Raw genomic sequence first — 27,388 nt, 5'->3', positions numbered from 1 at the left:
TAAGAAACGTTTCGTAATTATCGTCCATATACTGCTCTGGTATGTCTATCTTAACCTTGGGCACTTGTTTGGAAAGACGATTCCATGTTTTTGACACAAGTGAAATTCTTGATAAATCTTCTATCCAGTGGAACTTGCTCAGCACCGTCAGCCAGACATCATCTGGAAGAGAGTCCCCGGAACTGAATAATTTCTTTGTCATCCTCCCAACCCTTATCGCCAATCCAGCAATATATATAGAAAAAGGACACCGCCACCTCACTGCCAGCGTGGTGTGATCTGTGCCACGTCACCATGGTCATTTTGATTTCTCCCGCTCTGGGGCTAGGGTTGGTTCGTAGCTAGCATCGCCCCCAGCGCACTGGCTTCTCAGCGCCCTAAGGGTTTGGCGGCGCCGTGATGCTGCTGGTGATTCCCGGGCGATCTCACCTTGCCGCCGAGAAGATCCTCGCCATAGGAGGGTTCTTCGTGGATGAGGTGATGCGAGCAGCTAGTCAGGATCTCCTAGCAGGAGTGTTTGCTGTCAGAAGGGAGTTGGACCGATCGATCGTTCAAGATCAGGCGCGTAAACTTCACCATGAAGGATGAGTCTTCAGAGGGTGGACAAGATGCCGCGAGTGTGGGATGCCCAAACACACCGGCATCCAACAGGCGGATCTAGTGGGAAGAACATACCACTGGATGGCTGGCAACGGATAACCCACATTCTTGGGGATTTGCGAAGTTCAGGCTCTTCAGCTGGGCCAAGCTTAGCTTGTCATCCTAAGTCGTCCCGATTTTGGCAAGCCGATGCTAACACAAGGCCAAGGGCGTCGAAGTCTAGGTGGCCAAGGCACAGGAGGTCGGAGTTGGACACCCGGAGAACTCAAGGTGGAGCACAAAAGGTTTGCATTGGGAGTTTACAGCGATGCTATACTGTTCCGTGTTGCGCTCAGTGAAAATGCGCAGCTGGCCTATTGCTAACCTCTCCCAACCATGGCTGCTTTGCAGAAGGACTTGCTGGATGAAGTTTACGCAGATTTCGTGGATAAAATCGAAGATTGAGAACAAGTCACTCCTCGCCCGCTATCTGCGATATTCGACTCTGAAAGAATACGCACATTGGGAATATAATCATCGCTGATGCAACGAAGAATGAAGAAATCTTCTATGCTTCCTTTGAAAGCACAGACTCGTAAGGTGTAAGGCATGGACGACGCTCTAGAGAGTTTTGTATCTAACACCGTGTCTCTTCTTCCTAACTGAAGCTCGGGGCAGAAACAAGATTGCTTAGGGACTGGAACATCTCGGGAGAGCCAACTCGGTCTTTTTGATACATCAGAGGCAGAAATGCGTCAACTTGAAAGAGTGAAGCGGAAGCGGGGGTGTTATTGCCGTGGTGATGGATAATGCTTCCAACATGCGGCTAGCCGGACAGATGCTTGAGACGCTGGGAATTTGGAGTGTTCCCTGTCAGTGCCAGGCACTGAACCTCGTACTCGGATTGTCAGGCGCTCTGGACTTCATCAAGGATTGCATTGGAAAAGGGATGGCATTGTTCATGTAAGCGAAGATCCAACACATCTCCTCCACTTGTTCAGGCGGCAGGGAGCATATCAACGAAGTTTGTATTCAAGGTTCACTTTCTAGTTTCAGCTTTGTAACGCTAACTTTGTTTTCTTGTTGATGATTTTAACTTCAGGCTTGGCTCGTAATACTACATGCTGGAACGGCTGCGAGAAGTTCGCGACTCTTTGAGAGTAATCTTCCTTAGTGGGGACTTTAAAAGCGTGGCTCAAGCAGCAGCCAAGGGCAGTGATGCTCAGCAAGTTCAGGACCTCTTTCATAAGAACAAGCAGGTTGCGGTTCAGTTTTGGCAGCAGGTGGACAAGATTCTTTTGTTGATGGAGCCAGTGGTACGAGCCATCAAGTTTTTTGACAGATGCACACCAACTATGGGATTGGTCTGGCAAGCTTGGAAATACATAGCCGACAAAACATTCCAACACCTTCTTTGCCAGCAGCGGAGAAGGAACTTGTGATGGCTGTGCTTGGACATCGGGTTACCTCAAAGGTTGTGATCTGTTTGGTGCGGTTTGGTGTCTGAACCCACGTTACAGATATTTAATAAGACATCGACTAGAGGCCAGCAGTCAAGCGGTTTTATCCAGACAACGAAGACTTCATGCGGTTTGCTCGCGAATGCAAACCGGACCTTTTGATCCTACAAGCTCCGGACTGGCTGCGCGTTTGTTCGAAGATCCAGCAGCAGTAGCCGATCCCTGGAAGGCGTGGGCAAGCTGCCAAGAAATGGATTTGCACGTACCTTTTCTTTGGAGGTTTGCATGCAACGTCTTGGCCTTGCTTCTTCTAATTGTGCTGCAGAGCGTAACATCAAGGCATATGGAAACGTTTTGACTCTCAAACGAAACAAGTGAGTTGATTGAATTGAATTGAAATTTCCTGCTGGATACTAACAAAACGTGCTACGTTGAATCCAGGGCGCATCCAAAAGCTCGTGAATATCTACCAGAACTCTCGTCTGTGGAGGAAACGGCAGCAGTCCATTGACAAATCCGTGGCTAAGCAGACTGGTGCCGAATTTGATGATGAAACAACAGGGCCAAGGGCTTATGCTGAGGTTGACGCTGATGATTCCTTATATGAGAGCGTAGACGAGCACGACACCGTTGATAAAAGGGCTAGTAAGTTAAAGTTGCATAGTTTTTTCTTAGAACTAAGTAAGGACGGTGTTTTTCCGCGGCGACGATGACGAAGTACAGTTGGGGACATTATTAAGGGAACCGGATGGTTCTAGAGACACAAGCAGTAGCCTGCAACGAGGAGCTTGGCCTTCTCCTGAAATGGAGAAACAGAAGTGCCAGAAGAGGCGCAGGATGATTGATGGAGGAGCTGCTGAAGTAGCAGGAGAATAGAAATCTTTCGAGCTGGAGCCAACTCCAGGTCCCTTAGCTCCAGCTCGGACTCAGTCGGCTCAAGCTCGTGCTTCTCCGGCAGCTCACGCAGCTGCACAAGCTTCTTCGGCTCAAGCAGGAGAAGAAACAAACCACAGAAAAGTCGCAGATTTATATGTACGTTCAAGGCCGCTGCGACAGTGTCGAAGACCGAACAAGTGTAAGTTCTTTTGATCTCCTTTTTTGGCTCTGAACTGTTTGGTGCTATCCAAAGCAAAGTATGGAGGCCTGGCTCGACTTTGACAAACGAGTTCCTTGCGCTGTTTAAAGCCGACCACCATGACATCGTCGACTCTGAGTGGCGCAGACAATGAGAAAACGCTGCTTCTCGAATATTCCAGTGGTGATAAGAAAAAGCCCGATTGAGCAGCGGCGAGGTCGAGCGCCATGGGGAGCCTGGAGGAGCATCAGCCCGCTTTTCCACCGTCCGACATTGTCTTCCAACATCTCATCGTCCACAAGGCGGCGCAGCTCAAGGTGGGTGGCGCTGTTGGTTTCTCGCGGTCTGGCTGATTCGTTCCATCAATGCAGGAAAAGCCCGATGGCACCGTGCTCAAGTTTGGAGCTCACACCACAGATCATATGCTCCAGATCGTGTGGAAGGAGGAGCTGGGCTGGATGCCTCCCAAGATCGTCCCGCTTGAGCCACTCTCGCTCCACCCTTGCGCTCAGGTTTGTGATATTCTTTCTTTCCATGACTTTTCCGTATTGGAATCACACTGCTCGTTGCATGAATCCAGGTTCTACACTACGCCACCGAGTGCTTCGAGGGCATGAAAGCTTACAAAGACAAAGAGGGACGCATTCGCCTCTTCCGCCCCGACATGCATATGAATCGCCTCGCCAGATCAGTCGCTCGCCTCGCTCTTCCCAGCTTCGACAAGGTAACAACTCCATGGATTCTTTCCTTTCGTGGAAGTTCTTTTCATGACACCAAACTTTGTAGGAGGCTTTACTGAGATGCATCGAGGAGCTCCTTCGCGTGGAGCGGGACTGGATTTCCGACGTCGAAGGATTCTCCGTTTACATCCGTCCCACGGTGATCGCCACCCAGCCATCGCTGGGAGTCCAGCAGTCACGGGAGGCATTGCTCTTCGTGGTTTTGTCTCCGGCTGGATCATCCTTCTTCTCCGCCTCGTCGACGTCGCGGCTGGCCCCGATCAAGCTCCGGGTCGACACGCAAAACACGAGAGCGTTCCCGGGAGGAGCTGGGGACCGGAAGCTGGGGTCAAACTACGCCCCAACCATTGTCCCGCTGCTCGAGGCAGCAAAGCTGGGATGCTCGCAGCCGCTGTTTGTCATGGACGACAAGTATGGAGGATTCGTGGGAGAAGCTGGAACCATGAATATCTTCTTCCTGCTTCGCTCTGGACAGGACACAATGGAGCTTGTGACACCGGCTTTGGACGGCACCATTCTTCCTGGCGTGACGAGAGACAGCGTGCTCAAGCTCGCGACCAAGATACAAGGACTGGAAGTCTCCGAAAGATCTCTTCGATTCTCCGAGGTGAAAAGTTGGTCTCCTTGATCTTCGATTGACACTGGCTTTCAGATCGAGGCGGCCGCTGGACAAGGCAGGCTGGTGGAAGCATTTGGAACAGGAACAGCGTGCTTGATCCAGCCAGTGTCCGGGCTTCTCAAGGAAAGCGGAGTGATGATCGAAGTCCCGTTTGATTCCAAGGCCGCAAACGATGCGATAGCGGCGGCTCCGGGAAGTTTGGAGCTGGAGAAGGAGCACGTCGATCGCCCAGGCTTCAACCTCTGTGGTTTCCTCGTGCGAGCACTGATGGATATCCACTATGGTCACACGCACAGCGAATGGTCTCGCGTGATCATCGGCTAAAGTTCTCACCTCTATCAAAGTTTTGCTCGAAAGACTTTCAAAGCTCTAGTATATCCAAGAATATACTTGGATATTCATTAATCTAACGGCTCTAAAGAGGAAAAGATTTAGGGTTCTTCCCCGAAATATGGCTGGCTTGATCGATGTTCTTGTGGATCTCAACAACACGCTCGTCTCCACTGGCGGCGACATCAAGTTCCCATGCCTGGTCGGCTCCTTCTGCTTCGCTCACGGCGCGCTCGAGTTTCTGGCAGCTCTCGACAGGATTCCTGGCGTGAGGATCGGCTTCTACAGCTGTGGAAAGGCGCTGCGCAACGCCAATCTCTTGCAAGCGCTCTCCGCCGGCCTCGAGGATCGTCTGGGCTACAAGATTTCGCAGGAAATCGAGGTATTCAGCGTCAGGCCAGGGAAGAAAAAATCGCTCCATGGCCTGAGGGAAGGACTGGATCTGGAGAGGGCCATTTTGATCGACGACACTGGCAGGAACTCGGCCATGGGAGAGGAGAGGAACCTGGTGAAGATCTATCACAAGAGGCGGCTGTATGACGAGGAGGGAAAGCTTTGCAAAGGTGGCAACGTTTTCAAGGCCAGGATCGCCAACAATCTCGTCCGCGCGCTCGGTCTCCTCCTCAAGTCGATCGAATCCTCCTCGAGCTCCAAGACCTTGGTGCAAGCGCTAGAGTCACTTCAGTGGAATGGAGACGAGTATCTCCACGAGTCGAGCAACTCGGAGGAGATTTACCGGCTTGGTCTGGAAGCGATGCGAGGCGTGAGGCCGGAGTTTAGCATCAAAGAGGTGGTGAGCTCGGTTGATCCTTGGTCGCCCCATGAGAGGAACGAGGAGCTCTTCCCAAGTTCGCGCAGCCATCTCCTCTCATAGAGAAGGTACTTAAAGTTTAACCCTTCCAATACTATTTTTTTCTTGTTTTGTCGCTTGGTGACTGATTGAGGCGCAGCTATGGCGGCAGCCGCGATTGGAATGCCGGCGATCAAAGCACCCAAGATGGTTTCTTTTGCGGGAGCTGAGCATCACAGGGCTGGATTGTCAACCCAATTGCGATCCACTGCTATGATCTCGAGAAGGGCGAAGGTATGCGACGACGATGTCATACTTTTTCGTTAAACGATGCATAGGATTTTGCTTTTCGATTTGGCTGCTGGATTGCTGGCTGGCTAGTAGAGCGTGAGGAGCAGCTTCATTCTTTGTGGCTCAGTCTTTAAGCATGCTACCAATCTTTTTGACTGCCTGAAGTTATGGTTCATGTGTACATTAAAGATTCTCGCTACTGATCATGGCATTCGCTGCTCAAGCACCGATATCGACGTCTCAGCTCCTCCGAAGGATCAAGGTGAAAAAGCGCCTGTTCGTTGCCTGGAAACCTTCTAAAGTTTTGTTACGACTTTTGCAGATCAAACCCTCACAGAACAACCGGTTGCCTCTTCCTCTGGAGCTGAACTATTCAAAGATCAAAAAGAAGGAGAGAGTTCCGTGTCTGCAGCTACGACGAGCTTGTCAATCATCGTTTTAGGTGCCACGGGTGATCTCGCCAAGAACAAAATCTTTCCAGCCTTGTTTGCACTTTACTACACCGGTTATCTTCCAGAGGTAGTGTTTATCTTCTTTCCCAAGCTTTTAAAATTTTTTGATGTGCAGAAAATCGCGATCTTTGGCTACTCCAGAAGTGAGCTCCAAGATGAAGACCTCCGGAGGCTCATCATGGGGAACTTAACGTGCAGGCTGGATCACAGGTTCTAATACTCGTTTGGCATATTTGGATCTCAAAGAGAACTTGGCATGCAGAGAAGGATGTGAAGAAAAGATGGAGAGCTTCCTAAAAAATGTATACTATGAGCACGGCGGATACGATACATGCGATGGTATGGTAATTCTGGACAAGCGCTTGAAGAAACTAGAGGTATGATTTCTAGCTTTTGCTTTGGCATAGTAGAGAAAAGAAACTGACAAGTTTTGTAGGGAAGTTGTTGCGCAAATCGGATTTTCTACCTGTCGGTTCCTCACGAGGTAGTCGTTGAAGTTGCGCAGTGTGTTGGCACCAATGCTCAAAGCAAGAGAGGCCACACGAGGATCATAATCGAGAAGCCATTTGGCAACGACGTGCACACCTCGAAGAAGATGACCGAGGGATTGCTTTCAAAGTTCACCGAAGACCAGATATACAGGTACGATACCGATTGTTTCAATCAAAGAGAGTAAACAAAACATGCTTTGTTGCTCTTTTTACAGAATCGATCATCTACTTGGCAGAGATCTCATTGAAAACTTGACAGTCTTGCGGTTTTCAAATCTAATCTTCGAGCCTCTGTGGAACCGCACATACATACGAAACATTCAAGTAAGCCCGAGTGCTATTTCCAAGACTCGACTGCGTGTGCCTTTCATTTAGATATTGTTTGCCGAGGACTGGGGAGTGGAAGGCAGAGGAAGGTAACCAGTTTTCTTTTGTCAAGCTTTAATTTGAGCTTTATTTTGCCGGTTCCAGGTATTTTGACGAGCAGGGAATAATACGTGACATTGTCCAGAGCCATTTGTTCCAGACGATTGGTCTCCTTGCAATGGAGCCCCCGGTTAGCCTGGAAGGAGAAGATATTCGCAACGAAAAGGCAAGCAGGTCTTTCATGAATTGAATGGATCATGAATCGAGTTGATTGATCAGGTGAAAGTGCTGCGGTCAATGCGCAAGCCAGCTCTGGACGACGTTGTTCTTGGTCAGTACAAGGAAAGCGTGTCAAAGGGTGGCAGCTCCAGAGTTCCGGGATACTTGAGCGAGCAAGACGTTCCAGCCGACAGCCTCACTCCCACATTTATAGCGTCAGTTTTGTACATCGACAACGGGCGCTGGGATGGTGTTCCGTTCCTCATCAAAGCCGGTCACGGCCTCATCAAGCACAAGTGAGCTGAGAGTTTTACTCCACACTCCACTTGTTTTTCTGACTTTACTTCCACAGGCAAGAGATTCGTATTCAATTCCGAGGCGTCCCTGGGAACTTGTACCGCGATAAGTTTGGTTTCAACATCGACCTGGCCACCAACGAGCTGGTGCTCAGAGTTCATCCGGACGAGGCCATCAATCTCAAGATCAACAACAAAGTTCCAGGCCTGGGATTGCAGCTGGACTCCTCGGAGCTCAATCTTCTCTACAGGGACAAGTAAGCTCACTCGTTTCTTCAAATGTTAACTAGAACGGAGGAAGCTAAGTTTTTGCTCACAACACCAGATACAACACGGAGATCCCAGACTCGTACGAGCGATTGATCTTGGACGTGATCGACGGCGACAGCCACTTGTTCATACGGAGCGACGAGCTCGCACAGACCTGGGAGATCATCTCGCCGCTGCTGGAAGAGATCAAAACACACAAAGTGGCCCCCGAGCTCTACACGTTTGGCGGAAGAGGCCCAGTCGGTGCTTACTACTTGGGCGCTAAGCACGGGGTTAAATGGGCAGACGATTAAGCTAAACTGTGGGACGGAATGTTCCACTGTAAAGGAGCATATTCCGGCAAATAAAAACTTGGGATCGCATTTGTACTCGAAGTTTTTTTTGGTCGTCCGTGATCGAGAGGAGAGAGACGAAGGATGCACGACTTTTGCTTCACGTACCCGTATGGGATCGTGCTCTTGTGTGGCGGACTTGTGGGTTTTCTCCGGCGGGGGAGCTTGGCATCGCTCTATGGCGGCGTTGGAGCTGGGATCTTGCTCCTTGTCGCCGGTAAGATCAGCCTCTCGGCTTACCACAAGGGTAGCAATTCGCTGGTCTCGCAAATCCTCCAGACAGGTGACAGATCGATAGCTCGCGAGCTCGTTTGGTTTCACTCACGATTTGGATTTGCAGTGATCGCGTTGTCCGTGTCGTGGGTGATGGGGGAGAGATTTCTCGACACTGGTAAAGTGATGCCTGCTGGAATGGTCGCCGCGATCAGGTAAAAATCAAATTTTTAGAGGTGGAGCTCACGAGAGAAGTTTTTGTTTTCCCAGTGCTATCATGAGCTTGTTCTACGCGTACAAGCTTGCTAGTGGAGGCAACCACATCCCAAAGAAGCAAAACACAAGCTGAGAGAATTCATGGTCTCAGAATTATTTCCAATACCACAGCACATTGTTATTTACCAAGTCAGTGAAAAAAAAATATGATTTTTTTAGCAGCTTACGCCCAGCTCCAGCTTCAGCGTGTAGTTAGTCTCTTCCGCGGTTGGACCAGAGAATTGGATCGGACCTGTTCGTCGATGTTTAGCTTGATTCCTGGCAGCGATTCAAAGAAAGTTACCTGGACTTCGATAATCATCTTCCACAGCCCATTTATCTCGCACGGAGGCAAATTTCTTGAAAGGTGCACCTGCGAGGAGGAGTAGCAGCAACGATTGTCAATGCAACAAGTCAACTGTTTGTACTCACCATCAAGTTCCACCATGGCTTTCTTTATCACGGGCTTGTTCTTGCCTGCACGAGGGAAACATGTGAGACGCAGCGGACTTGAAGTATCAGTTTTACCTCTCCGTCTCTCAACATCCATCAATGATGTCAATGCCGTCCCTCCCACGGTCCAGTCTTTTGAAGAGGTTGACAAATTCCCCACCTGGAAACTAGAGCATTAGTAACACACTATAGCTGGATGGTACTTCACTACAGACCGAGGCAATCAATCCTGTCTGTCCAGCATGAAGGAGCGCTCCTGCGGCATAGCCCAACGCATAGCAGTAAGTTGAATCAAAATTTGTCGGTAGACCACACCGGCCTTCATATCTATACAGCCTGTTAGCATAGTAGCAACAACTGTGCTGGGAAAAAACATTACCCGAGGAAGTGAGACTGCCCCTTGAAGTTTCCAGTGTATGATCCTTCTTGTTTCCTCCGCAATAACTCAGTTTCCACCATGGAGATCAACATTTTCTCGGTTTCGATTTTGGCAACCTGGAATAAATCTTTTGCTAAGAATCACAAGCGAAACGATGGTAACAATTTGAATATACAAACCTGAACGTTTCCATGGGGATCACGCTCCAAGAGCAGTTCCTCTTGGATGCTATGTGGCAATGAGTCGAACAGAGCATGGCACTGGGGAGACAATTTGTGCCTCCAATGTCCCTCTTCATCCACTGTACCGCTGGCCAAAATCTCGTTCAACTCCGAGATCAAGTGCTGAATCTGTTGCACGAGTCTCAGTCAGCACGACAACAAGGAAATAAAATATACCTCTGGAATAAAATCAATCAGCCCCTCGGGGATAAGTATCACGCCATAGTGCTGACCATTCTCAGCCCTCTTACATATTGTATCAGTGATAGAGTTCGTCACTTGCCGCAAAGTCTGCTTCTTCACGGATACCTGAAAAAGGCAAAGGATAAGACATCCGTATGTGTTGAAAGTAGACGCACCTCTTCACCGATAAGAGCGACATTTGGGTGCGTCTGCAGAGCACACTCTAAAGTTATGTGTGAGGCTGCACGTCCCATAAGGCGGACAACTGCTCGAGAGAAAGTCCTCGTCACGGACTTTAAAAGAAGCTAAAGGCAACAAACTTCTTACAGTGGTAATATTTTCCCGTAGAACGTGCGTCTACCATGATGTTCCCAATCATTTCTGCATATATCTACCGCAGAGGCTGAGAGGAGCAGCAGAAAGATTGAGGGATACCTTGCAGGCTGTGTCGAATCCGAAACTAATCGGCACTTCCTTGCTCTTAAGATCACCATCAATAGTCTTTGGGCATCCGATAACATGAGTTTTCAGGTTCCTTGCTCTGGATGACAGAAAGCGATCGAACATCAAAAACACTTTTTTTTCTAGATAAAAGAGAATACTATAACCTGAAATACTCCGCAAGAAGGCAGGCATTCGTGTTGGAGTCGTCCCCACCAATAACTACAATGCCGTCCAAGTCGAGCTTCACAGCCGTGTCTTCCGCTTGCTTGAACTGCAAAAGGCAAAAATACATTGATTGAGCTGAGAGCCATTACTGCTATTGGAAAAACGCAAGAAACCTGCTCAGGTGTCTCAATCTTGTCTCGACCGCTGCAGATGATATCGAAGCCTCCCTGACACCTCGACCACGGATGTAAGAGCCCAGAAAGAAAAGATTTCCCATCCAAAACATACCTGGTTCCGATACGGATACAAAAACTCCGAGGTGATCTCGACGTACTTGCACCTCATGATCCCAGCAGGTCCTCCACGAAAGCCAAGCAACAAGCTTCCCGGTGCATGCTTTTGCAGGTAATCTACACAAGGAAAAAAAAAAAAGACTTGTCATGGAACTAACTTGTCACAGCTCCAAGTTCTTACCGAAAAGTCCAGCAATCACATTATGGCCACCAGGAGCCTGACCACCAGAAAGAACGACCCCAATTCTCAATTTCACCTCCTCCTTGAAGGCCGCGGCAGCACAAGGGACAATGTGCACTGATGGCTGCCCAAAAAGCTTTGGAAACAGCTGAGCGATGGCGCCTAAGACGAAGAGAAATTCTAAGCAAAAAGCTACCAGATCTAGCTCACATACCAGCGTCTCCAACAGCGGAGGTGGACGAGCCATGCTCGACCTTGAAATGCCCCTCGAGCACCGATGGCATTGGCGGCTTGTAGTCGAGCCTGGAGCTCTGGACCGGGCTGTAGACAGAGACCTCGCGACTGCAGGATCGCTTGGCTCCTCCATTCATCAACGCGATCGTCATCGCTGCGCAGTGCCGCTCCTCTCTCAATAGCCGAGCCCTACCCCTCTCAGGCGAAAAAATATTTGTAAGATGCCAGAAGGATATACCGGTAAATATCTCATCGGATAAGAACATTCCCAGGACAATCCGTTTGCATGTTGACGGGTAGTTTAGTCCACGGTGCCCTAATCAAGTTAATATTTAGTTACTTTTTTTACAAAACAGAAATAGGATAAGTCAATGGTCAGCCCTCGACCCTCCACATGGCATTGTTGGATTGGGCCTCGCGCGCGGTCGCTTTGACCCGCGCCGTGTATTGTTGCTGTTCTTGCGGATGGCTGCTGTTCTTGGTGTCTCCGAGGCTGTCGCGCTCCACTGCCACTGCCGAGGACAAATTAGTCTCGGTGGCAGCGGCGGCAGTGGCGGCAGTGATCCCACTCCTCAATCCTTTCCGCCCGCTGTGATTGACCAGCCCAGCGGCGCCGCTAGCGCTGTTCTTCTTCCGGATGTCCGCCGGAGGGATGAAGCAATCCTCCGAGAGCCCCGGGACGTTGAGCGCCACCTCCTCGATCGTCCAGTCCTCCTCCATCCTCGTCCTGGTGTGACCCATGGCCACCTCCCCGAATCTAAACAGCGTCACGCACGAATGCCCCGAGTGGGCGATCACCAGGCCGTCGACGCTGCGGTAGTCCTCCAGCGTCGACTCGATGCTCGTCTCCCAGTAGACGACCTCGCCCGCCGACGCCTGGATGCGGGTGAGGTGCGAGTCCTCGATCCGGACGAGCAGTCCGGTCCTCTGGCTGAAGTAGCCGAAGAGTACGTGGCGGATGATCTCGGCGGGGCCGTCGCTGCGGGCGCCCAGCGTGTATGGGTCGGCGGCGAGCTTGAGCACGAAGCAATCCTCGCCACCCAGCCGCTTCTCGCCCACGCAAACCGCGCCAGAAAAGATGGTGGCAGTCGTCAACGGATCCAATCCCTGTTGCAAAGACAAAAGCGCCATGAGATCTTGACATTCCGATTCCAATCTTTTGGATTCGTGATCGAGCAATCGCGGAAGAGAGAATGCGAGCGCGCGATGATACCATCCATACCTGGAGGACGCGACGAAGTGGGCGAACGGGTCCCTTGGCGGCGTGAGGACCCATCCAGGGGTTTTGCCTCCAGACGAGCTTGCCATCGCATCCGGCATGGACTTTGCTGGATCCTCCGCCCAGCACCAGCTCCACGTACCACATGTCGGGCTTCATCTGCCACAGCACGAAGCAGCCCGCCTCGGCGGGGCGGAATGGGTTCTTGGTGCGCACCACGCGATTCACGGTCTCGAATTCCGACAGAGACATCCGGATCTTGCCCGCCGCGTACGAGTTGTGGATCGAGGCCAGGAATTTGGAGCCCCCGGATGCTGCCATGTACTGGTGGAGGATGTACTGCGCGGACGTCGACTCCTGCCAGATCGAAGAAGCCACGCACGTCAGTCTCGATCCAAGGAAGAAACCACCCAAGAACACCCAAGAACACTCGGCCAAGAACACCACGCACTTACAATGGGGCCATCCCTGGGCGAGACGCGAGCGTAGAGGCAATGGGCGCTGCTAGCGGCGATGGGCGCGAGTGGAGCTCCCAGCACGCCCAGCAGCAGCCGCACGTCCGAGTGCTTGTAGCCCAGCAGTGGCAGCGTCGTCTTCTCGATCTGCTCCATCATCCAGCTCCGGAAGGATCCCTGCCGCTTGGTGGCGCCGCCGCCGCCGCCGCTGCCACCGCCGCCAAGGGATCCGTTGCCGCCGCCTCCATCGGCATCGGCATCCGGGCCCTCGCGGACCGGCGCCAGCGTCTCGTGAGGTCTGATCAAGCTGCCGCTGCGAACCATGTGGATTTGCTGCGACGACAGCGCCGCTGCCTGCTGGAGGATGAAATCCGGCGATCCCGAGCGCTGCTGCTGCTGCTGCTGCTTCCTGGACGAGCTCCCCGGGCGGAGGAGGAACAAATCCTTGAGCTTGCTCTCCAGTCGCCGCAGCCCTCTGCCCGGGGAGATTCCGCGCTGCCACGACCTGTGCTTGTGGCTGGATTGCTGCTGCTCGGCCATGGAGCTCGCTCGAGGATGTGTTGACGATCCAAGGCCCGATCTTGGGCTAGTGTCAAATCACCATCTTCGTTCGTTTGTGGCAGGGAGGGCAGGGAGGAGAGGATAAGAGGGAGCGATCGATGGATTGGATGGGAGAGAGGATGATAGATCTCTTGGACAACGCGCGCACACGCAGGCAGCAGTAGCAGAGAATGCGAGCGAGTGAGAATGGCTACTCTCTCCTGGGACGTGACAACAAGGTGTGACAGGGATGATCAGAGAAAGAGAGTCGTGGACTCGTGTCCTCGCGGCGCTATGGATGGATGGATAGATGGATGATGGAAAACTGGATCGATGCAAAAGCTCAGTGATCTTGGCGATGAGAGGAGAGGCGTGGAGTGGTTGCTATCGAGCCAGCAAGAAAGGAACTTTGGTGTTTTTGGCAGCCCGGAGCAGACACGCGGAGAGCTGAGATGGATCGCGGCCCGCCCCGGCCAGTCAAAAGCGCGCTCGCGCTGCACAGAGGAGAGAGTGGAGTGTACCAATCACGCACACAAATGTGGTTTGTTTGGGAGCTGCCCGGATGGATGGAGGAGTGATTGATGAGAGTGAGAGAGACACCACCACAGCTTGGACGATCACCAGCACCAGCGAAACGAACGAGATACGGCAGAGGAAGAAATGGAGATATGGAGAGGAGAGCTCTTCCTAGTGACCGGTATTACGATTTAGTGACAGTCTCATCGTCCGCCCGAGCAATGCGAGAATTGAGAGAGTCCGAGACAAGTACCCCGCTGCTGCTCGCGGAGAAAGCAAGAACAGCGAGCATTTATACCTCTGGATGATCCACAGAGAGAAGAAGCAGTGGTGGCAGGGAAGAAAGAAAAAGAGCTCCAGGGCTCTCTGCTGCTAGCTTTTGCTGCTGCTGCTGCTGCTGCCTGCGGCTGCTAGGATCGAGATGGAGGAGAGAAGGAGGGGCAAACCAGAAAGCGATGGATGAACAGCAAGAGCGTAAGGATCATCAACCTGGATGCAAGCATTTAGTGTTCGCAGTCAAGCCTTGGATTGGGACCTGCCATAAACTCCTCGGATGCTGACCATCATGCGACAAACCAAGAACTCTGGGACCTCGGCTCGCTCGCTCGCTCACAAGAATCCAAAGCTTTTCTCCTCTGAGTAGTAGAAGAACCAGCTCGATCGATCTCTCGGTGCGCTCTCTCTTTTTAGCGCTTCGGGGAAGTCGATCCGCTGGATCAAACGACAACAATGCGGTGACAAAACCCTCGGCTCTGTTTTAAATTCTTCGTCGCGAATCGCGAGGAGAAAAGAGTACTTGTTGGAGAAGAGAGAGAAGGCGATCCGCCATAGCCAGAGAAAGAAGGAAGAAGGAAGAAGAAGGTTTACGCTTGCTTGCGTTCACACTGGCAGGGGAAAAAAGAAAGAGCTCTACGGTAAGAAATGTACGAGGAGCGTTAACAAGGGGAAATTAAAAACCTTTGGTAAAAAAGCCGGCGGTAAGAAAGCGGCCACGTGCGTTGTGTACTGGCCGTCACATGCGCGACACGTGGCGGACAAACTCTCCTGGGCGAGTGTTGAGCCACCATGGCCACAAACCGGCATTAACGGCTCGCCCTCCGTACGCACGCGATCATCGTCTCTTCTCTTCCACTCGAAGAAACAAAAGGAACAAAGGAAGTGGGGTGGTTTGGAGATCGCAATCCATGGCATTCTCCCCAGAGATCCAAGTTGGTGACAAACGAACAAGGGATCTCGCGATCTCGTGTAATTCCACTCGCGGTAGCGATGCGCGAACTACAAGGATCAATCGAGCATTCTTCCAATTTGATCAATGCGAGGACGATGATCGATCCAACTCCAAGGTAGCTTCAAGGAAACGAGATGGAGTGTGAGTGAGTGCGCCAGGTGTGTATGAACCATGACACCAGAAAGAAATCAAACATCTCTTTCCAAACAACATTATTTTGCCCGATCGCGTGTTCGATTCCTTCCAGGGCCAGCTCGATGGACGGACAGGGTTCGTTGCCCATCCCTGTCACACCCCGGGGCGTACGGATGCCTCTCAAATCTTTGACCGTGAAACTTGTTTGTTGGTGACAACGAAGAACCCTAATCAAAACTTAGATTGATGTGGAAAGCGCGATTGAATTGAGCGAAATTGTCAATTGCTACTGCTATTGGTCCGCTCCAATCCAATTTCCAATCGCTTGCGAGCTGATCTAGCCCATATAGGTAATGCCGCTGGCAATGGCAGCAATGCAATCCACTCCACACAGTGGTAGCGGCAGCAGCTTGATGGTCGTGATGGTGACAAATTGGAAAACAGTTAAGCAGAGATTGGCAGCGGCAGAGGAAGCTTTTATATATGTGTGGATGATGGCTCTGAAAGCTCTGTTCCATTCAATTGGACTCCAGAGAGCTGGCTGCTGCGCGATAAACAATTCGTATTCGCTCTCTCATCATCGCATCCATCGTCATCGACTGCGGCAGCGCCAAATTCATGCGCTGCTTCGTTCATCAATGCGCAATGGAGTGGTTCCCCTGTTTTAGGGTTCTTGGCGGCATTTGGCGCGCTTTAGGGTTCTTCGTCCTTGAGCGATGACTATGGCGATTGCGATTGCGGTTTCCTGGCAGCCGCCGCCTTGCAGGATCAAGTGCCCGTGGGTAGGCGCCGGCTTTCGGAGGCACTCGGTCGCGGGATTCGTTCGGCAGCAGGGAGAGCTTAGGGCTGGGAAATCTGTGCTGAGGTAAGAAGGATTGGATTGGCTTTGCTGCATTTCCAATTCTCCTCCTGTTGCGGTGACGAGCAGAGATCATTCTCCTCATTCACTGGGTCTGTGGAAGCTACATCATTCTTCTTCTCTGGATTGCCTTGTGGAGAGGCCAAGTGAGGTTCTCATGGGTTTCTGGTGTGGGCCGGAGCGTGAAGATGGATCGGGTGTCGTCCTCGGCCAATTCGCTCCAGTAAGATGATCGACGCCAGGGCGACATCTCTCTCTCTCTCTCTCTCTCTCTCTCTGTCTCTGGCAGCAAACATTGAGTACTTCAACATGGAAGAACCATTGTCTTCTTTTTCTTTTTCTTTGGACTACTCATGAACTGTGGCTCGTTTGTTTGGCAGATGCTATGCTACGCTGAAGACGAAAAAGAAAAAAGTATGCAGTGACAGAAACTCTGGGTGGAGATGAGGGGCATCGATCCCCTTACCTATCGCATGCGAAGCGATCGCTCTACCATCTGAGCTACATCCCCTTGCTCGCCTTCCAAGCTTCGAGGAGCTCTCTCAACACACTCGAAATGGTGGTGGTGCTCAGATCAGGATATGGTGGTTGCCAAGAGAAGATTGTGGCTGGGGTCATTGGAGCTGAGCTTGGCAGCTCGGCCCCCGCGCTCCAAATCACTGTGGATCCTGCACGAGTTGAGGAAGGAGGCCCACACCACCTCGTCCGGGACGAAAGGCATGGCTTTTAAAAGCTCTTCCGCGTCGCCCATCCGGCCAGCCCGGCCCAGAATGTCCACCACGCAGCTCCCTCGCAGGAGCCAGGCTGTGATCTTGGCTCATGGACTGGAATTGGAGCCGAGCTTCCGCCAGGAGCCCGAGGTGGCTACACGAGTTTAAGATGCTGACGAACGCCACCTCGTCGGGACGGAAGAGCTCCAGAGCTTCTTCTCCCAGGCCCCGCGCGGTGTAGGCCTCGAGCATCACGTCCCAGGTTATGGTGTTGTTGCTGCCGGGAGTTTGCTCGAAGATCTCGCGAGCTTCTTCCGTGAATCCACTGGATGCGTAGATGGTCACCGTGGCGTTCCAGGAAACCGTGTCTCTCATTGGCATGGTGTGGAAAACTTTGAGAGCTGCGGCGAGATCGCCATTGTTCGCATATCCGATGAGCAGGGTGTTCCACGAAACTACATCACGCCGGGGGATGAGATCGAAGGTGGTTTTGGCCTCGAGCATGTAATGCCCGTGCTCGGCATAGAGGTGGACCATGGTGTTCGAGGCAACCATGTCCTGGTGAGCGTAAGCCACCACCACGATTGTCCACGAAACCACGCTTGATCCACCAATCCCATTATCGTCAAACACTTGCTTAGCCTCCACCATCTCTCCCATTTTCGACTCGAACTCCATCACCACCGTGACACTCGACGTTGTTTTGAGGGGCATCTTCTCAGACGTCATCCTCAATTCGGTGCCATGCCCGGCCGCTCGATAGCCTTGGAGCAACGCGTTCCACGATACATGGTTTCTCTCCGCCATAGCATCAAAGGTTTCTTTCGCCATCGCCAAGTTGTTGCTCCCGTCATATGCTGGCGGCGCTTTTGCCATATACCTGCTCTTTGCGTATCTAGGAACCATGAGAGTCCAAGATATGACATCCTTCTCGGGCATTCCAAGGAAACAATTCTCCGCATCGGGGCCTTGAATTGTGTTCCATACAATGAGACCATTTTCTCTACGAGCGGCTTAGTGGCATCGATACGTCCGTTCTGGGCATTTGCGTTCACCATTGCGTTCCATGACACCTCGTTGCGCTCCGGCATTGCATCAAACACCAACTTTGCCTCTCCTATCTCGCCATTCTGTGCATAAACAGTAATAAGCATTGTCCAAGTCACAAAGTCCGTCTGAGGAGTCTTCTCCAACACCATCTTTGCCTCCTCAAGGTACCCATTCCCAGCATCTTCTTGACACATTGCATTCCACACAAAAAAAAACCTTCCATAACCCTTCAGTTAGGATATTTGTTAATCTAACTTCCTTTTTGACAAAATGTGTGGTTTAGGGTTTAAGCCCTCTGGCGATGGAGGAATGGTGGGCGCGGGCGCTCCTTGGAGGGCGTGAGTCTTACGCGGCCGGGAATTTTCTGGAGCTACCGGAAGCAGGAGTTTACAGGTATTCTTTGCACAGGAGTATTGAGACGCTCTATGTGCGGAAGGTGTTCGATGCCCTCTACAAGGATATCGTCGCAACTCTGGCGATCGAGGACTGCTCCCTGTGCCACTTGAATGGCAACTCCGGTGTTGGCAAATCGGCCTTCTTGTGGTACATCATCATCAGGACGGGCATCGACAAGCGGGGCTCGCGCATCCTGTACGAATCGGAGACCTACATTTGGGACTTCAATGGCTCCTCTCTCAGGGTCATCGACAAGAAAGACTACCCTCTTGAACAAATCGAGTCGACCGAGGTCGACTACCACCTGATCGATCAGAAGATCGCACCTGGCAGGACGCTTGGAGTTCGAGCTGTGGTTGCGGCCTCTCCAGAAGAGGGCAACACAAAGACCGCGAGGAAGCTGCGCATGACTTACACTAGATACCTCCCGGTTTGGGACAAGCAAGAGTTCGACGCTCTTGTGCAAAGCTGGAAAAGGAGAGCCGATTTGATGCCTCGGCCGGATGGGAAGCTGTCGGTGAAAGCGGAGCTCATATACCGAAGAGTAGATGCTGCCGACTTAGCATACGAATGGTTTGGAGGCGTTCCTCGGTTTCTGTGGGATCGCGAAGCTGAAAACCTCACCGAGGAGGATTTTTCTTCCGACGTTTGCAAGTGCCTTGCCAACACGAAGCTCAAGAATGTGGAAGCCATCCTGCAAAACTCCGCAACCACGCAGAACGTGTCGTGGAGGCTATTTCACTTCGCGTTGAAGCCCGGATCCTTCAGACGCTTCTACTACACATTCTGCTCGGATAAGGTGGCCAACATGTATGCGCAGTACCTGTGTACTAGGAACGTGGATAAGATCAGAAGCTTTCTCGAGGCCACTCAGCCGTTCAAGGAATACGCAAGCTTGCGGGGTTTCGTCTTCGAGCAGTATGCAATTGGCCAGGCTTTGCAGCACAACCTTATGGCCTTGCCGATGGTAAAGCTTGTTAATTCTCAGGCTTGTCACTTAGTTGTGCTTGCAGATTGATTCCGCCTGCTGTGGAGCTTGCCACCAGAAGAACGAGCGCGGGAAAGCTCAGAGGATCCAATGCGGGGTTTGTCTAAGCTGGTATCATACCAAGTGCGTACGGGTGGACGTTATATATACCCCAAAGTTTCGCTGTGGACGCTGCCAGGGTGCTCCCGGGGTAGAATCTGTATCCCCTGGCGGTCTCTTACTGCGTTACTATGAAGGAGATCTCGAAGATGCGTTACTTGCGGCTGGTGAGCTCTTCGTTCTCGGAATAGTTATTTGTTGTGTTTTCAGGTATGGATGCTGCCAAGTACCTGTGGAGACCACTGAAAAAGAACAATGCAGTCTTTGGCTTCGTTCTGTTGCCACGCACTTTGGGCCAGGCCACGGTTTCTCGTGATCACAAACCGGCAGTCAAGCTTCTGGTACAGGCAATGCAGGCCCTGAGACGTTGGAGGCAGGAATACGACCCCGGCTATACTGAGAAGGACGACACCATCCTCTTGTTTTTCGTGCCGCCGGACACTTTCTCGGGCTTCCAGTTTCAGCCATACCGAGTGTCTGGAAAGGTTTCTCAGAAAGCCGTGGAAGGTGAGCTTTGTGCTGCTAGAGTCTGAAAGAATCTAGTTTTTTCTTTCGTTTTGTAGGTGTTCTGCAGTGCAAGGTGGCCGTTCCAGTGCAAGGTAGTCCTTATGTTACGCAGCTCAACCCCAGGAAGTTGGCGGGTGTTGTTCCTGTGGATTTGGACCGGCCGGAAACTTGGGAGGATGCCTTGGGCTGTGTCGGGCCAGCTCAAGATGAGGACGATGGTCCGGAAGTACATCTTACGGAAGAGAAGATTCAGTTGGGTAAGCGCAAGCTGGTGTACGAGGGTAAGTTCCTTGATGCGTTACAAGAGCTCGACGAGATTTGCATGCTCGAGGATACAAAGGGCTACCGAAGTCGACTCGTGGCCCTGTGCAAGATCTACAAGCTTCCTGCTAATTCTACCAACCTGCAGATGCTTACTGATCTCAAAGCCAAGCGTCAAGATCTTGAAGACATGGATATGGACTAGAAAGTTCGTGGCATTAACGAGTTGTGGAGCCATAAAAATAAAAGAGAGCTCATTTGCGAGCTAGGTGACGATCAAATTCTCGTTAGTACTATGATCATGACCCTGGTAGATGTTTGCCCCCTGTGCCGCAAAGCACTTGTTACAGCCAGGAAGACTCGTGGCTGATTGCTGTCGGTGGACGTGATTAGAGTTCTTCCGGGCGAGAGTGTTTTGAAATCTTCGAGAGACTAGTGTGACTGCGAAAGCCAGGAACTGCGAAATTGAGCAGCAAGGACAAGCGCTTTCTTGAAACGATCCATGAATGATTTTTGTTGCTCCCATAATGGAGCAGAAGCTGTTTGGATCCAAAGTTGCAACGCCAGGGGGGCTTGACCTCATCTCTTGGAGCTCCAGCAGCCATAGCCAAAAGAAACTACAGAACGTGCAATAAAATGAGACCACGAAGGTGAAAAAATCGTTTCTGCAGAGATAAAAAAAACTGCAAGGCAAACCCTGTCAATAGGTATCATACCAAACTTTCAAAGTCTCTCTAACAGAAGTTTCAAAACCAAGGCTAGAGCAGTAGCGATCCCATCAGTGAGCTACCTCACTCGGGCCACTGCAGACGGGTCTTTGTTGAAGCATTTAAAGTGTTTAATAATGTTTAACAACATTGGTAGAATAAGTGAAAAATCACATAGCCTACCAATGGCATGGCCCTGAGCGTATGTGTAAGCATCTCTATCATTAGATAGTGGCAATAAAGTAGCTTTGAATTTTAAAGTGTTTTTGTTAAATTTTTTGAGTGTTCTCTTGAAACTCACCAAAAGTATGATGTTGTAAGAAGTATGTGTATGGGAATTAGTTTATTATGATGTTGTAAATCTTTTTATTTATAGTATCAGGATTAAAAGGGTAGGGGAGAATTTTAGAGCTAGAATGAGTATCTTGATCTTTCTAGCTAACAGGTGAATTTAGTAGCCTTGGATTTGTCTAGCCTCTACCTAAGCCACTTTTGCATTCTTACATTTCCACATAGGCCATATGGCAAATTCAGGATATTACAAACATTTGGTGGTACAAGCATAATAAAGTGGCCTTTTTTGTAAATAAAGTGTTATATAACACTTTAGCTTTCAGTAGATCTTTCTATTTATAAAAAAGGTAATGTAATATTTATGATATATTGCTGTAGTGATGTTGTTATATCAGATGCATCCACCTGATCCTCTATCCACCATTTTTTTCCTAAATTATAAAAAAAATACATCAATATTAAGATCTATCAACAACTAAATAAAAATTTAAGTGTTTCTTATTTCTGTGGGAGGTTCTAAATATATAATAGAGATAGTGAATATGGCTAACCAATTTGAGGCATTTTTTTTATGTGTCTATCTTTGTTTTGTGTCTAACTTAGGTCTAAGCTTAAATTCCATACCATGCTAATTGATGAAGTACCTATATCCTTATGTTAAGCCATCAATATGCTGAAATTGTGCTAAAATTTATTTGACTTTATTTTGCATGTTAGTTTTGATATTGGGATGTTTAATGCTCTAAGACTATTTTATGCTCTTATCCCTCCACTCTTTGGGCTGAACACTCAGAAGTTGTTTCATACTCTAGTTCCTTCATTCCTTGGTTGAATACTTAGTTGTTTAGCTATGTTCAATGGTTCAAGGCCTTAAAATTTGGGTTTACTCTATTGCCCTTAAACACGTGGCTAATTCCATTCCATGATTATCTTATAATAAATCACTATAGGGTAAAGGATATATACTATAATTCTTCACAATTTATATAAAACTTAACAGCCCTAAGGTTGAAAGTATAAAGACAAGAGATTCAAGAAGGAAAACTAGCTTATATGCAATCATGGTATGGAAAATTTAGCTTGTCATCATCATAGCCATTCCACATCACAACCTCCTTAATTTGCCAAGTTAATTCTTGCAAAACCCAACCCTAATGCACTTGTAATGTGATTAAGTAAAAAACATAATGTCCCCAAAATTCAAATCAAAGCATGAAAATAAATATGCTGACATACTAATCATATGATACCCATACTATATGAATGGATATTTAAGTATGTTCATGTTTTAACCTAATATCTACAAAGGCATTTAGTTAACATTTGAACTATCTATAAAATCTAGTTACACAGGCTTAGGTGGGATATGCAGTGGCCCCAAGGCATTGCAAATTATACATCATGATATTTTGTTTTGTTTCTTATTATTTGATGTCCAAAAAATTGATTTACCTCACTTCTTGTTAATTTCAATTTCAGTACTAAAATTCTATGTAGCTACATCCTGAATGTGATAATATGATTTCAATAGTCTAATCAATATCTTTGACTATGATTATAGGTATTTTTCTCTAAAATTCTTATATCCACAATTGCTTGTTACAACTTTTAGCCTTTTTAAATGAGTATTTACTCAAGTTTGCTAGAGCCAGCCTAGGGGCTGTATGAGCCCCAAGGGCAAAAGCCAAGTGAGCATTTTACACTTAGAAAATTTTGCTTCTTGAAAGTGGCTAATACTCTAGGCTAGTGAGCACAGCTAACATATGTGAGACTTCAATCATGCTGTCTTTCCTTGCCATGTCATGTTTTCTTATCTCTTTTGCCACATGAGCTTAAATAATGAGATTTAACAAGAGGCCAATGGAAGTGGGGTGGTTTGAAGTTTGCAATCCATGGTGTTCTCCCCAAGGCATTTGCATAATCCACACTTCAACTTGGGGTTTAAATTTTAAAAATTGGCCTTCTCTCTAGAGATCCAAGGTTGGTGGCAAACAGACTAGGGATCTCACAATCTCACTTGCGATAGCGATGTGCAAACTATAAAGACATTCTTCCAATTGATCAATGCAAGGATGATGATTGATCCAACTCCAAGGTAGGTTCAAGGAAATGAGATGGAGTGTGAGTGAGTGCACCAAGTCTGAAGGAACTATAACACAAGAAGAGTACTTCTAGTGGTGCATGTTTTACATATCATTTTGCTCTCAAACACGCTCAAAACACAGACAACTCTTCTATAGTCAAAAAACTCAATACATCATGCCCTCATCATTCACAAAGAAGAAAGATATATGCCCTCCACATAGAATATCCTCTCTCACACTTAAAATATTCCCTAAAGGGAATATTTAGAGAATATTTATGCTCTAAGATCAGGCAACCATAGGTGGATCAAGAAGAGAACCCATGAGCTATAGCTATAAAATTGGCAAGAGAAAGCAAATGCTCAATAGAGGTAACTATAGAAAGAGAGTGAACTAGCAGGTGTGAAATTTAAAGATAGAGGGAAAACCCAATGGGAAACTTTATAGTCAAACTAGACCCTTGGTCCAACATGAAAAAGAAGAAGAAAGTGAAAGGAAAAGCTAAAAAAAAGTGAGAAAACTTAAAGAAAAGAGAAGAAGGAAGAAAAAGATAAAAAACTAAAGCTCAAGTTAAGACTCAAATGTAGATCACAACCTTCAAAGTTCTCAAAGCTCCAAAAAATACCCCAAGTTTCTCTAAAGTTTTGCTATGGAATAGAAGTGTATTGCTGTAAGCTCCTAAGTTTGGACTTCCCGGGAGGTCACCCAACCCAGTACTATTCAAACCCAAGGACGCTTAACCCCAAATATCTTAAGACCCTTAACCAATTGGAAAAGGGATTCATGGGCCCTTTCCCTTTATATTTGAACCCCTATGGATCATCTCTCGAGTCGTTCTCTTTGGTTGCTTACAATCCACCACACTTCCCTGCAAGTTCACGCCCTCGTGAACGGAAGCTGAGAGCCACAGCTCTCCCGAGAGCCCCGCTCTCTTGACACCCTACCCCTCGGGTCGAGCCCAGCGGGAGCAAACTGGACCAGCCAGGTGTCCACCACACTTCCCTGCAAGTTCACGCCCTCGTGAACGGAAGCTGAGAGCCACAGCTCTCCCGAGAGCCCTGCTCTCTTGACACCCTACCCCTCGGGTCGAGCCCAGCGGGAGCAAACTGGACCAGCCAGGTGTCAATCAACATGTGGTGCGATTCCCTTAGCCAACCAACAGAGTCGGACCCAAGACTCCTCTGATACCAAATGTAAGCTTCTGAGTTTGGACTTCATGAGAGGTCACCCAGCCTAGTACTATTCAAACCCAAGGACGCTTAACCCCAAATATCCCAAGACCCTTAACCAATTAGAAAAGGGGGTGCACTCTTATTCATGGGCCCTTTCCCTCTATATTTGAACCCCTATGGATCATCTCTCGAGTCGTTCCCTTTGGTTGCTTACAATTGCCCAATAGTGGAAAGTGCGAAAAAGTGTGATAATGGAGGAAAATGATGAGTGCCTTACCAATGCTTAGTCAAGAAGAATATTAGCCACAATTTGTGATGAAGAGATCTCTAAAACCACTAGCTAAATTGTGCAAAAATTGAACCTCTCAACGACAATGCACCAAGAAATGCAACAAACTAAGCTGCTAAAAGTCAAGAGAAACAAGTGGGGAAACAAACCGCACCATGGAATGGACTTGGATGCCTGTATATAAGGCCCAACTAACCAATAAAAGCCTTTGCTTCCACTACTACATAAGGAATTTATAAGATATAAATCCCTAAGCCCCAAAGTGGAGTAGAAAAAGGGCCACATGGTAGTGGTCAAAGTGGAAGTCTAATAAGTATAACATATTTGGACTAAAGGCTTTGACTTGGAAAGTCGAGAGTGGGAGTGGAACTTCGAACAAAATGCTCAAGCAATGAGCATGAAACAATCGGTGAATGAGTTTCTAAAAAGGGACACAAGAAGGATTAATAGTGTCTTGACATGTCAGAAATGAGTCCAAGATGGAGTCCGAGATGGAGTTTGAGAACGAATCTGATATGAAGTCCGAGATGGAGTTTGATATGGACCCAAGATGGACCTGAGATGGAGTTTGAGAGGGACTAGGGATGGAGTTCGAGATGGACCCGAGATGAAGTTTGAGATGGACCCAAGATGGAGTCTATGGTTGAGGCCAAGAAAGAGACTAAGACCGAGATTGAGACCAAGTCTGAGACCGAGTCCGAGATCGAGACCGAGACTAAGTCTGAGTCCAAGTCTGAGTCTAAATCCAAGTCCAAAGGTGAAAGCCCAAAATGATCGTCTTCTAGAATGCTTTATTTCGTTAAAGTGGGACTTTTCATTATCCCACTTATGGTGTGTGGCCACATGCCATTTTTATAACAACAATAAAAAATTGAAGTTTTAACTTTATAATTTATAAATTAAAAACTTTTCATATGATTTTGTGTTATAATATTGTGAAATATAAAAAAATAAATTAAAAAACTGATAGAAATATTAATAAATATTAATTAAGTACTAGGAAATGGCATGTGGACACATGCTAATTAATGTCCCACTTTACTGAATAAGTCCCACTTTAACGAAATAAAGCATTAGACCCTAAGGGGTTTGGTGAGCTCCAAAAGTATAGTAGGGGAAAGACTCTAGTAGAGCCAATTTAGCCAAGAAAGGCCAATGTAAGAAAAAAAGGCTATACCTATGTGGTGGGTGATGATATAACCACTGAGGAGTCCAAGGCTAGAGAATATGAATAGATAAGTGAGGTAATTTAGTGAAGTGTTTAATAGCCGGCTCTAGCTCCCTTGAGAGATCGAATGGTCAACTCTCCTAATCCAAGTGTAGGTGGCACTACCTATTTGGATAATTAGCATGGCTCATCAAAACCTTGCTCTAGCCAAATGGCTAGAGCACCCAAAGGCAGAAGGTGGGGAGAGTACCCATAAGGCTCATATAGGACCATAATGTTTTGAAATGTCATCCCAAAGTCCTGAACTGAGGAAAGCAAGAGGAGTAGTCCTCTTGTGTAGTGACTAAAGATACAGTCACATGGTGAGGAAGTCCTAGAGGTCAGTGGGACTTAACAGTTGGGCCTTTGAGCCTTGACACAGTAGCAATGTTAATAAGCATAGCTGTGGATAGGGACTTAGTAGAAACTAAAGAAGGTGCATTGAGGAAGGGTGTTCCCTATGTCTTCAAGCATCCTAAAGATGTTAAGGTGTAGTCATAGGGTGGGGGTTCCAAAAGTAAAGTATAGTAGGGATAGTGAAGTCTAGGAATCAATCTCAAAGGAACTCTTTAATGGTGCTTCAAAATTGATTTGAGGTTGGGATTGTAGGTTAGTGGCCTTGGGTGGGAGTGGAGATGGATCTATATTGAGTTCCAAAGGTGTGCTAAAGGTAAGTTAATTAGCATGGGTTTAATTAAGTCAATCAGACATAGAGAGCTACACCCAACTCCTCAAGAGGATGTTAATCTATAGATATATTTTATAAAGGTTGGGTTCAAGTTTTAACTCTCTAATAAAATAGGGTTAGGTTCAAGTCTAGGGCAAGGTGAGGAGAGGGGTATAAAGATATCTATATCTCATTATAATGAGCTCTTAGTTGGGGAGGCTGACTTAGGCACACCACTAAATGGGGGGGATGCCCTTAATGCCATGGTCAACAAGTTATAGAATTGAATACATATGTTCAATGTGGGTATTGAAATTTTTCTATGGGTGGTAGAGTTGTAAGGAATCAACTCTCTGAGATGTTGTAAACTGAAGGATCCCTAAAACCATAATTGAAATGATAAAGATTTCATCAAATGAAATTGAGTCCCAGACTAAGTCCAAGATCAAGTTCAAAAGCCAAGATTTGGTCAGATGGGGAATTCTAAAAGATAGTAGGGATAGTGAGGCTAAGGATTCAATTTTAAAGGAATTCTTACATACTTGAGGATTGCCAGAAAGGCTCCTCAAGGAAGTACTCAAGAGTAACTCCCACTTTGAAAGGAAAACCAATTACAGTACTCTCAACTCAAGTGAACTTATACCATACTTGAGTGCTATGAGGCTCATTAGTCC

At 48.4% G+C, this 27,388-nt stretch overlaps 7 protein-coding genes and 1 non-coding gene across 10 annotated transcripts; 4 read left to right on the top strand and 4 right to left on the bottom strand.

Annotated features, from left to right (window-relative positions):
• Nucleotides 1-362: 362 nt before the first annotated feature.
• Nucleotides 363-4,923, top strand: LOC9639913 (branched-chain-amino-acid aminotransferase). 3 transcript variants are annotated; one of them, XM_024660164.1, is made up of 12 exons: nt 363-884; nt 991-1,179; nt 1,248-1,603; nt 1,682-2,053; nt 2,100-2,318; nt 2,365-2,413; nt 2,481-3,114; nt 3,174-3,431; nt 3,486-3,626; nt 3,695-3,838; nt 3,901-4,461; nt 4,507-4,923. In XM_024660164.1, exons 8-12 carry the CDS (start codon nt 3,342-3,344, stop codon nt 4,795-4,797), a joined length of 1,227 nt encoding a protein of 408 aa, XP_024515932.1. In that variant the 5' UTR covers nt 363-884; nt 991-1,179; nt 1,248-1,603; nt 1,682-2,053; nt 2,100-2,318; nt 2,365-2,413; nt 2,481-3,114; nt 3,174-3,341; the 3' UTR covers nt 4,798-4,923. The 3 variants fall into 3 exon arrangements, with proteins under 3 accessions (XP_024515932.1, XP_024515931.1, XP_024515933.1); XM_024660163.1 differs by having other exon boundaries at nt 2,100-2,413; XM_024660165.1 differs by lacking the exons at nt 363-884; nt 991-1,179; nt 1,248-1,603; ... (1 more) ...; nt 2,100-2,318; nt 2,365-2,413 and having other exon boundaries at nt 3,099-3,114; nt 3,169-3,431.
• Nucleotides 4,924-5,570: 647 nt separating this feature from the next.
• On the top strand, nt 5,571-8,346 carry LOC9639912 (glucose-6-phosphate 1-dehydrogenase, chloroplastic). The gene is made up of 13 exons (XM_024660160.1): nt 5,571-5,682; nt 5,754-5,887; nt 5,978-6,146; nt 6,207-6,403; nt 6,452-6,546; nt 6,599-6,713; nt 6,773-6,978; nt 7,043-7,151; nt 7,203-7,243; nt 7,299-7,419; nt 7,473-7,708; nt 7,765-7,965; nt 8,034-8,346. The coding sequence occupies exons 1-13, from the start codon at nt 5,625-5,627 to the stop codon at nt 8,269-8,271; spliced, it is 1,920 nt and encodes a 639-aa protein (XP_024515928.1). The 5' UTR covers nt 5,571-5,624; the 3' UTR covers nt 8,272-8,346.
• On the top strand, nt 8,291-8,965 carry LOC9639828 (protein FATTY ACID EXPORT 5). The gene is made up of 3 exons (XM_002986192.2): nt 8,291-8,593; nt 8,651-8,738; nt 8,794-8,965. The coding sequence occupies exons 1-3, from the start codon at nt 8,395-8,397 to the stop codon at nt 8,870-8,872; spliced, it is 366 nt and encodes a 121-aa protein (XP_002986238.1). The 5' UTR covers nt 8,291-8,394; the 3' UTR covers nt 8,873-8,965.
• Nucleotides 8,893-11,521, bottom strand: LOC9639827 (pyrophosphate--fructose 6-phosphate 1-phosphotransferase subunit beta). Its single transcript, XM_002986107.2, has 16 exons — nt 11,312-11,521; nt 11,098-11,259; nt 10,912-11,033; nt 10,797-10,850; nt 10,623-10,729; nt 10,450-10,555; nt 10,342-10,405; nt 10,191-10,279; nt 10,009-10,140; nt 9,790-9,960; nt 9,611-9,726; nt 9,447-9,558; nt 9,307-9,391; nt 9,211-9,255; nt 9,083-9,151; nt 8,893-9,031 (listed from the first exon to the last, which is right to left on the bottom strand). Exons 1-16 carry the CDS (start codon nt 11,481-11,483, stop codon nt 8,955-8,957), a joined length of 1,683 nt encoding a protein of 560 aa, XP_002986153.1. The 5' UTR covers nt 11,484-11,521; the 3' UTR covers nt 8,893-8,954.
• Nucleotides 11,522-11,643: 122 nt separating this feature from the next.
• LOC9639911 lies at nt 11,644-15,025 on the bottom strand. The gene is made up of 3 exons (XM_002986106.2): nt 13,006-15,025; nt 12,554-12,907; nt 11,644-12,438 (listed from the first exon to the last, which is right to left on the bottom strand). Exons 1-3 carry the CDS (start codon nt 13,543-13,545, stop codon nt 11,707-11,709), a joined length of 1,626 nt encoding a protein of 541 aa, XP_002986152.2. The 5' UTR covers nt 13,546-15,025; the 3' UTR covers nt 11,644-11,706.
• A 1,696-nt stretch (nt 15,026-16,721) lies between these two features.
• TRNAA-CGC lies at nt 16,722-16,794 on the bottom strand. The gene has a single exon. It is a non-coding gene; the product is annotated as a tRNA-Ala (tRNA).
• Nucleotides 16,795-16,939: 145 nt separating this feature from the next.
• Nucleotides 16,940-18,237, bottom strand: LOC112340902 (pentatricopeptide repeat-containing protein At4g02750-like). Its single transcript, XM_024660079.1, has 2 exons — nt 17,981-18,237; nt 16,940-17,873 (listed from the first exon to the last, which is right to left on the bottom strand). Exons 1-2 carry the CDS (start codon nt 18,235-18,237, stop codon nt 16,940-16,942), a joined length of 1,191 nt encoding a protein of 396 aa, XP_024515847.1.
• Nucleotides 18,238-18,321: 84 nt separating this feature from the next.
• On the top strand, nt 18,322-20,575 carry LOC9639910. Its single transcript, XM_024660159.1, has 4 exons — nt 18,322-19,406; nt 19,453-19,693; nt 19,737-20,033; nt 20,090-20,575. Exons 1-4 carry the CDS (start codon nt 18,345-18,347, stop codon nt 20,497-20,499), a joined length of 2,010 nt encoding a protein of 669 aa, XP_024515927.1. The 5' UTR covers nt 18,322-18,344; the 3' UTR covers nt 20,500-20,575.
• Nucleotides 20,576-27,388: the final 6,813 nt, after the last annotated feature.

The sequence above is a fragment of the Selaginella moellendorffii genome, unplaced genomic scaffold (assembly GCF_000143415.4).
Source record: "Selaginella moellendorffii unplaced genomic scaffold, v1.0 SELMOscaffold_72, whole genome shotgun sequence".
Taxonomy (NCBI): Eukaryota; Viridiplantae; Streptophyta; class Lycopodiopsida; order Selaginellales; family Selaginellaceae; genus Selaginella; species Selaginella moellendorffii.
This window is presented reverse-complemented; position numbering and strand designations above follow the sequence as displayed.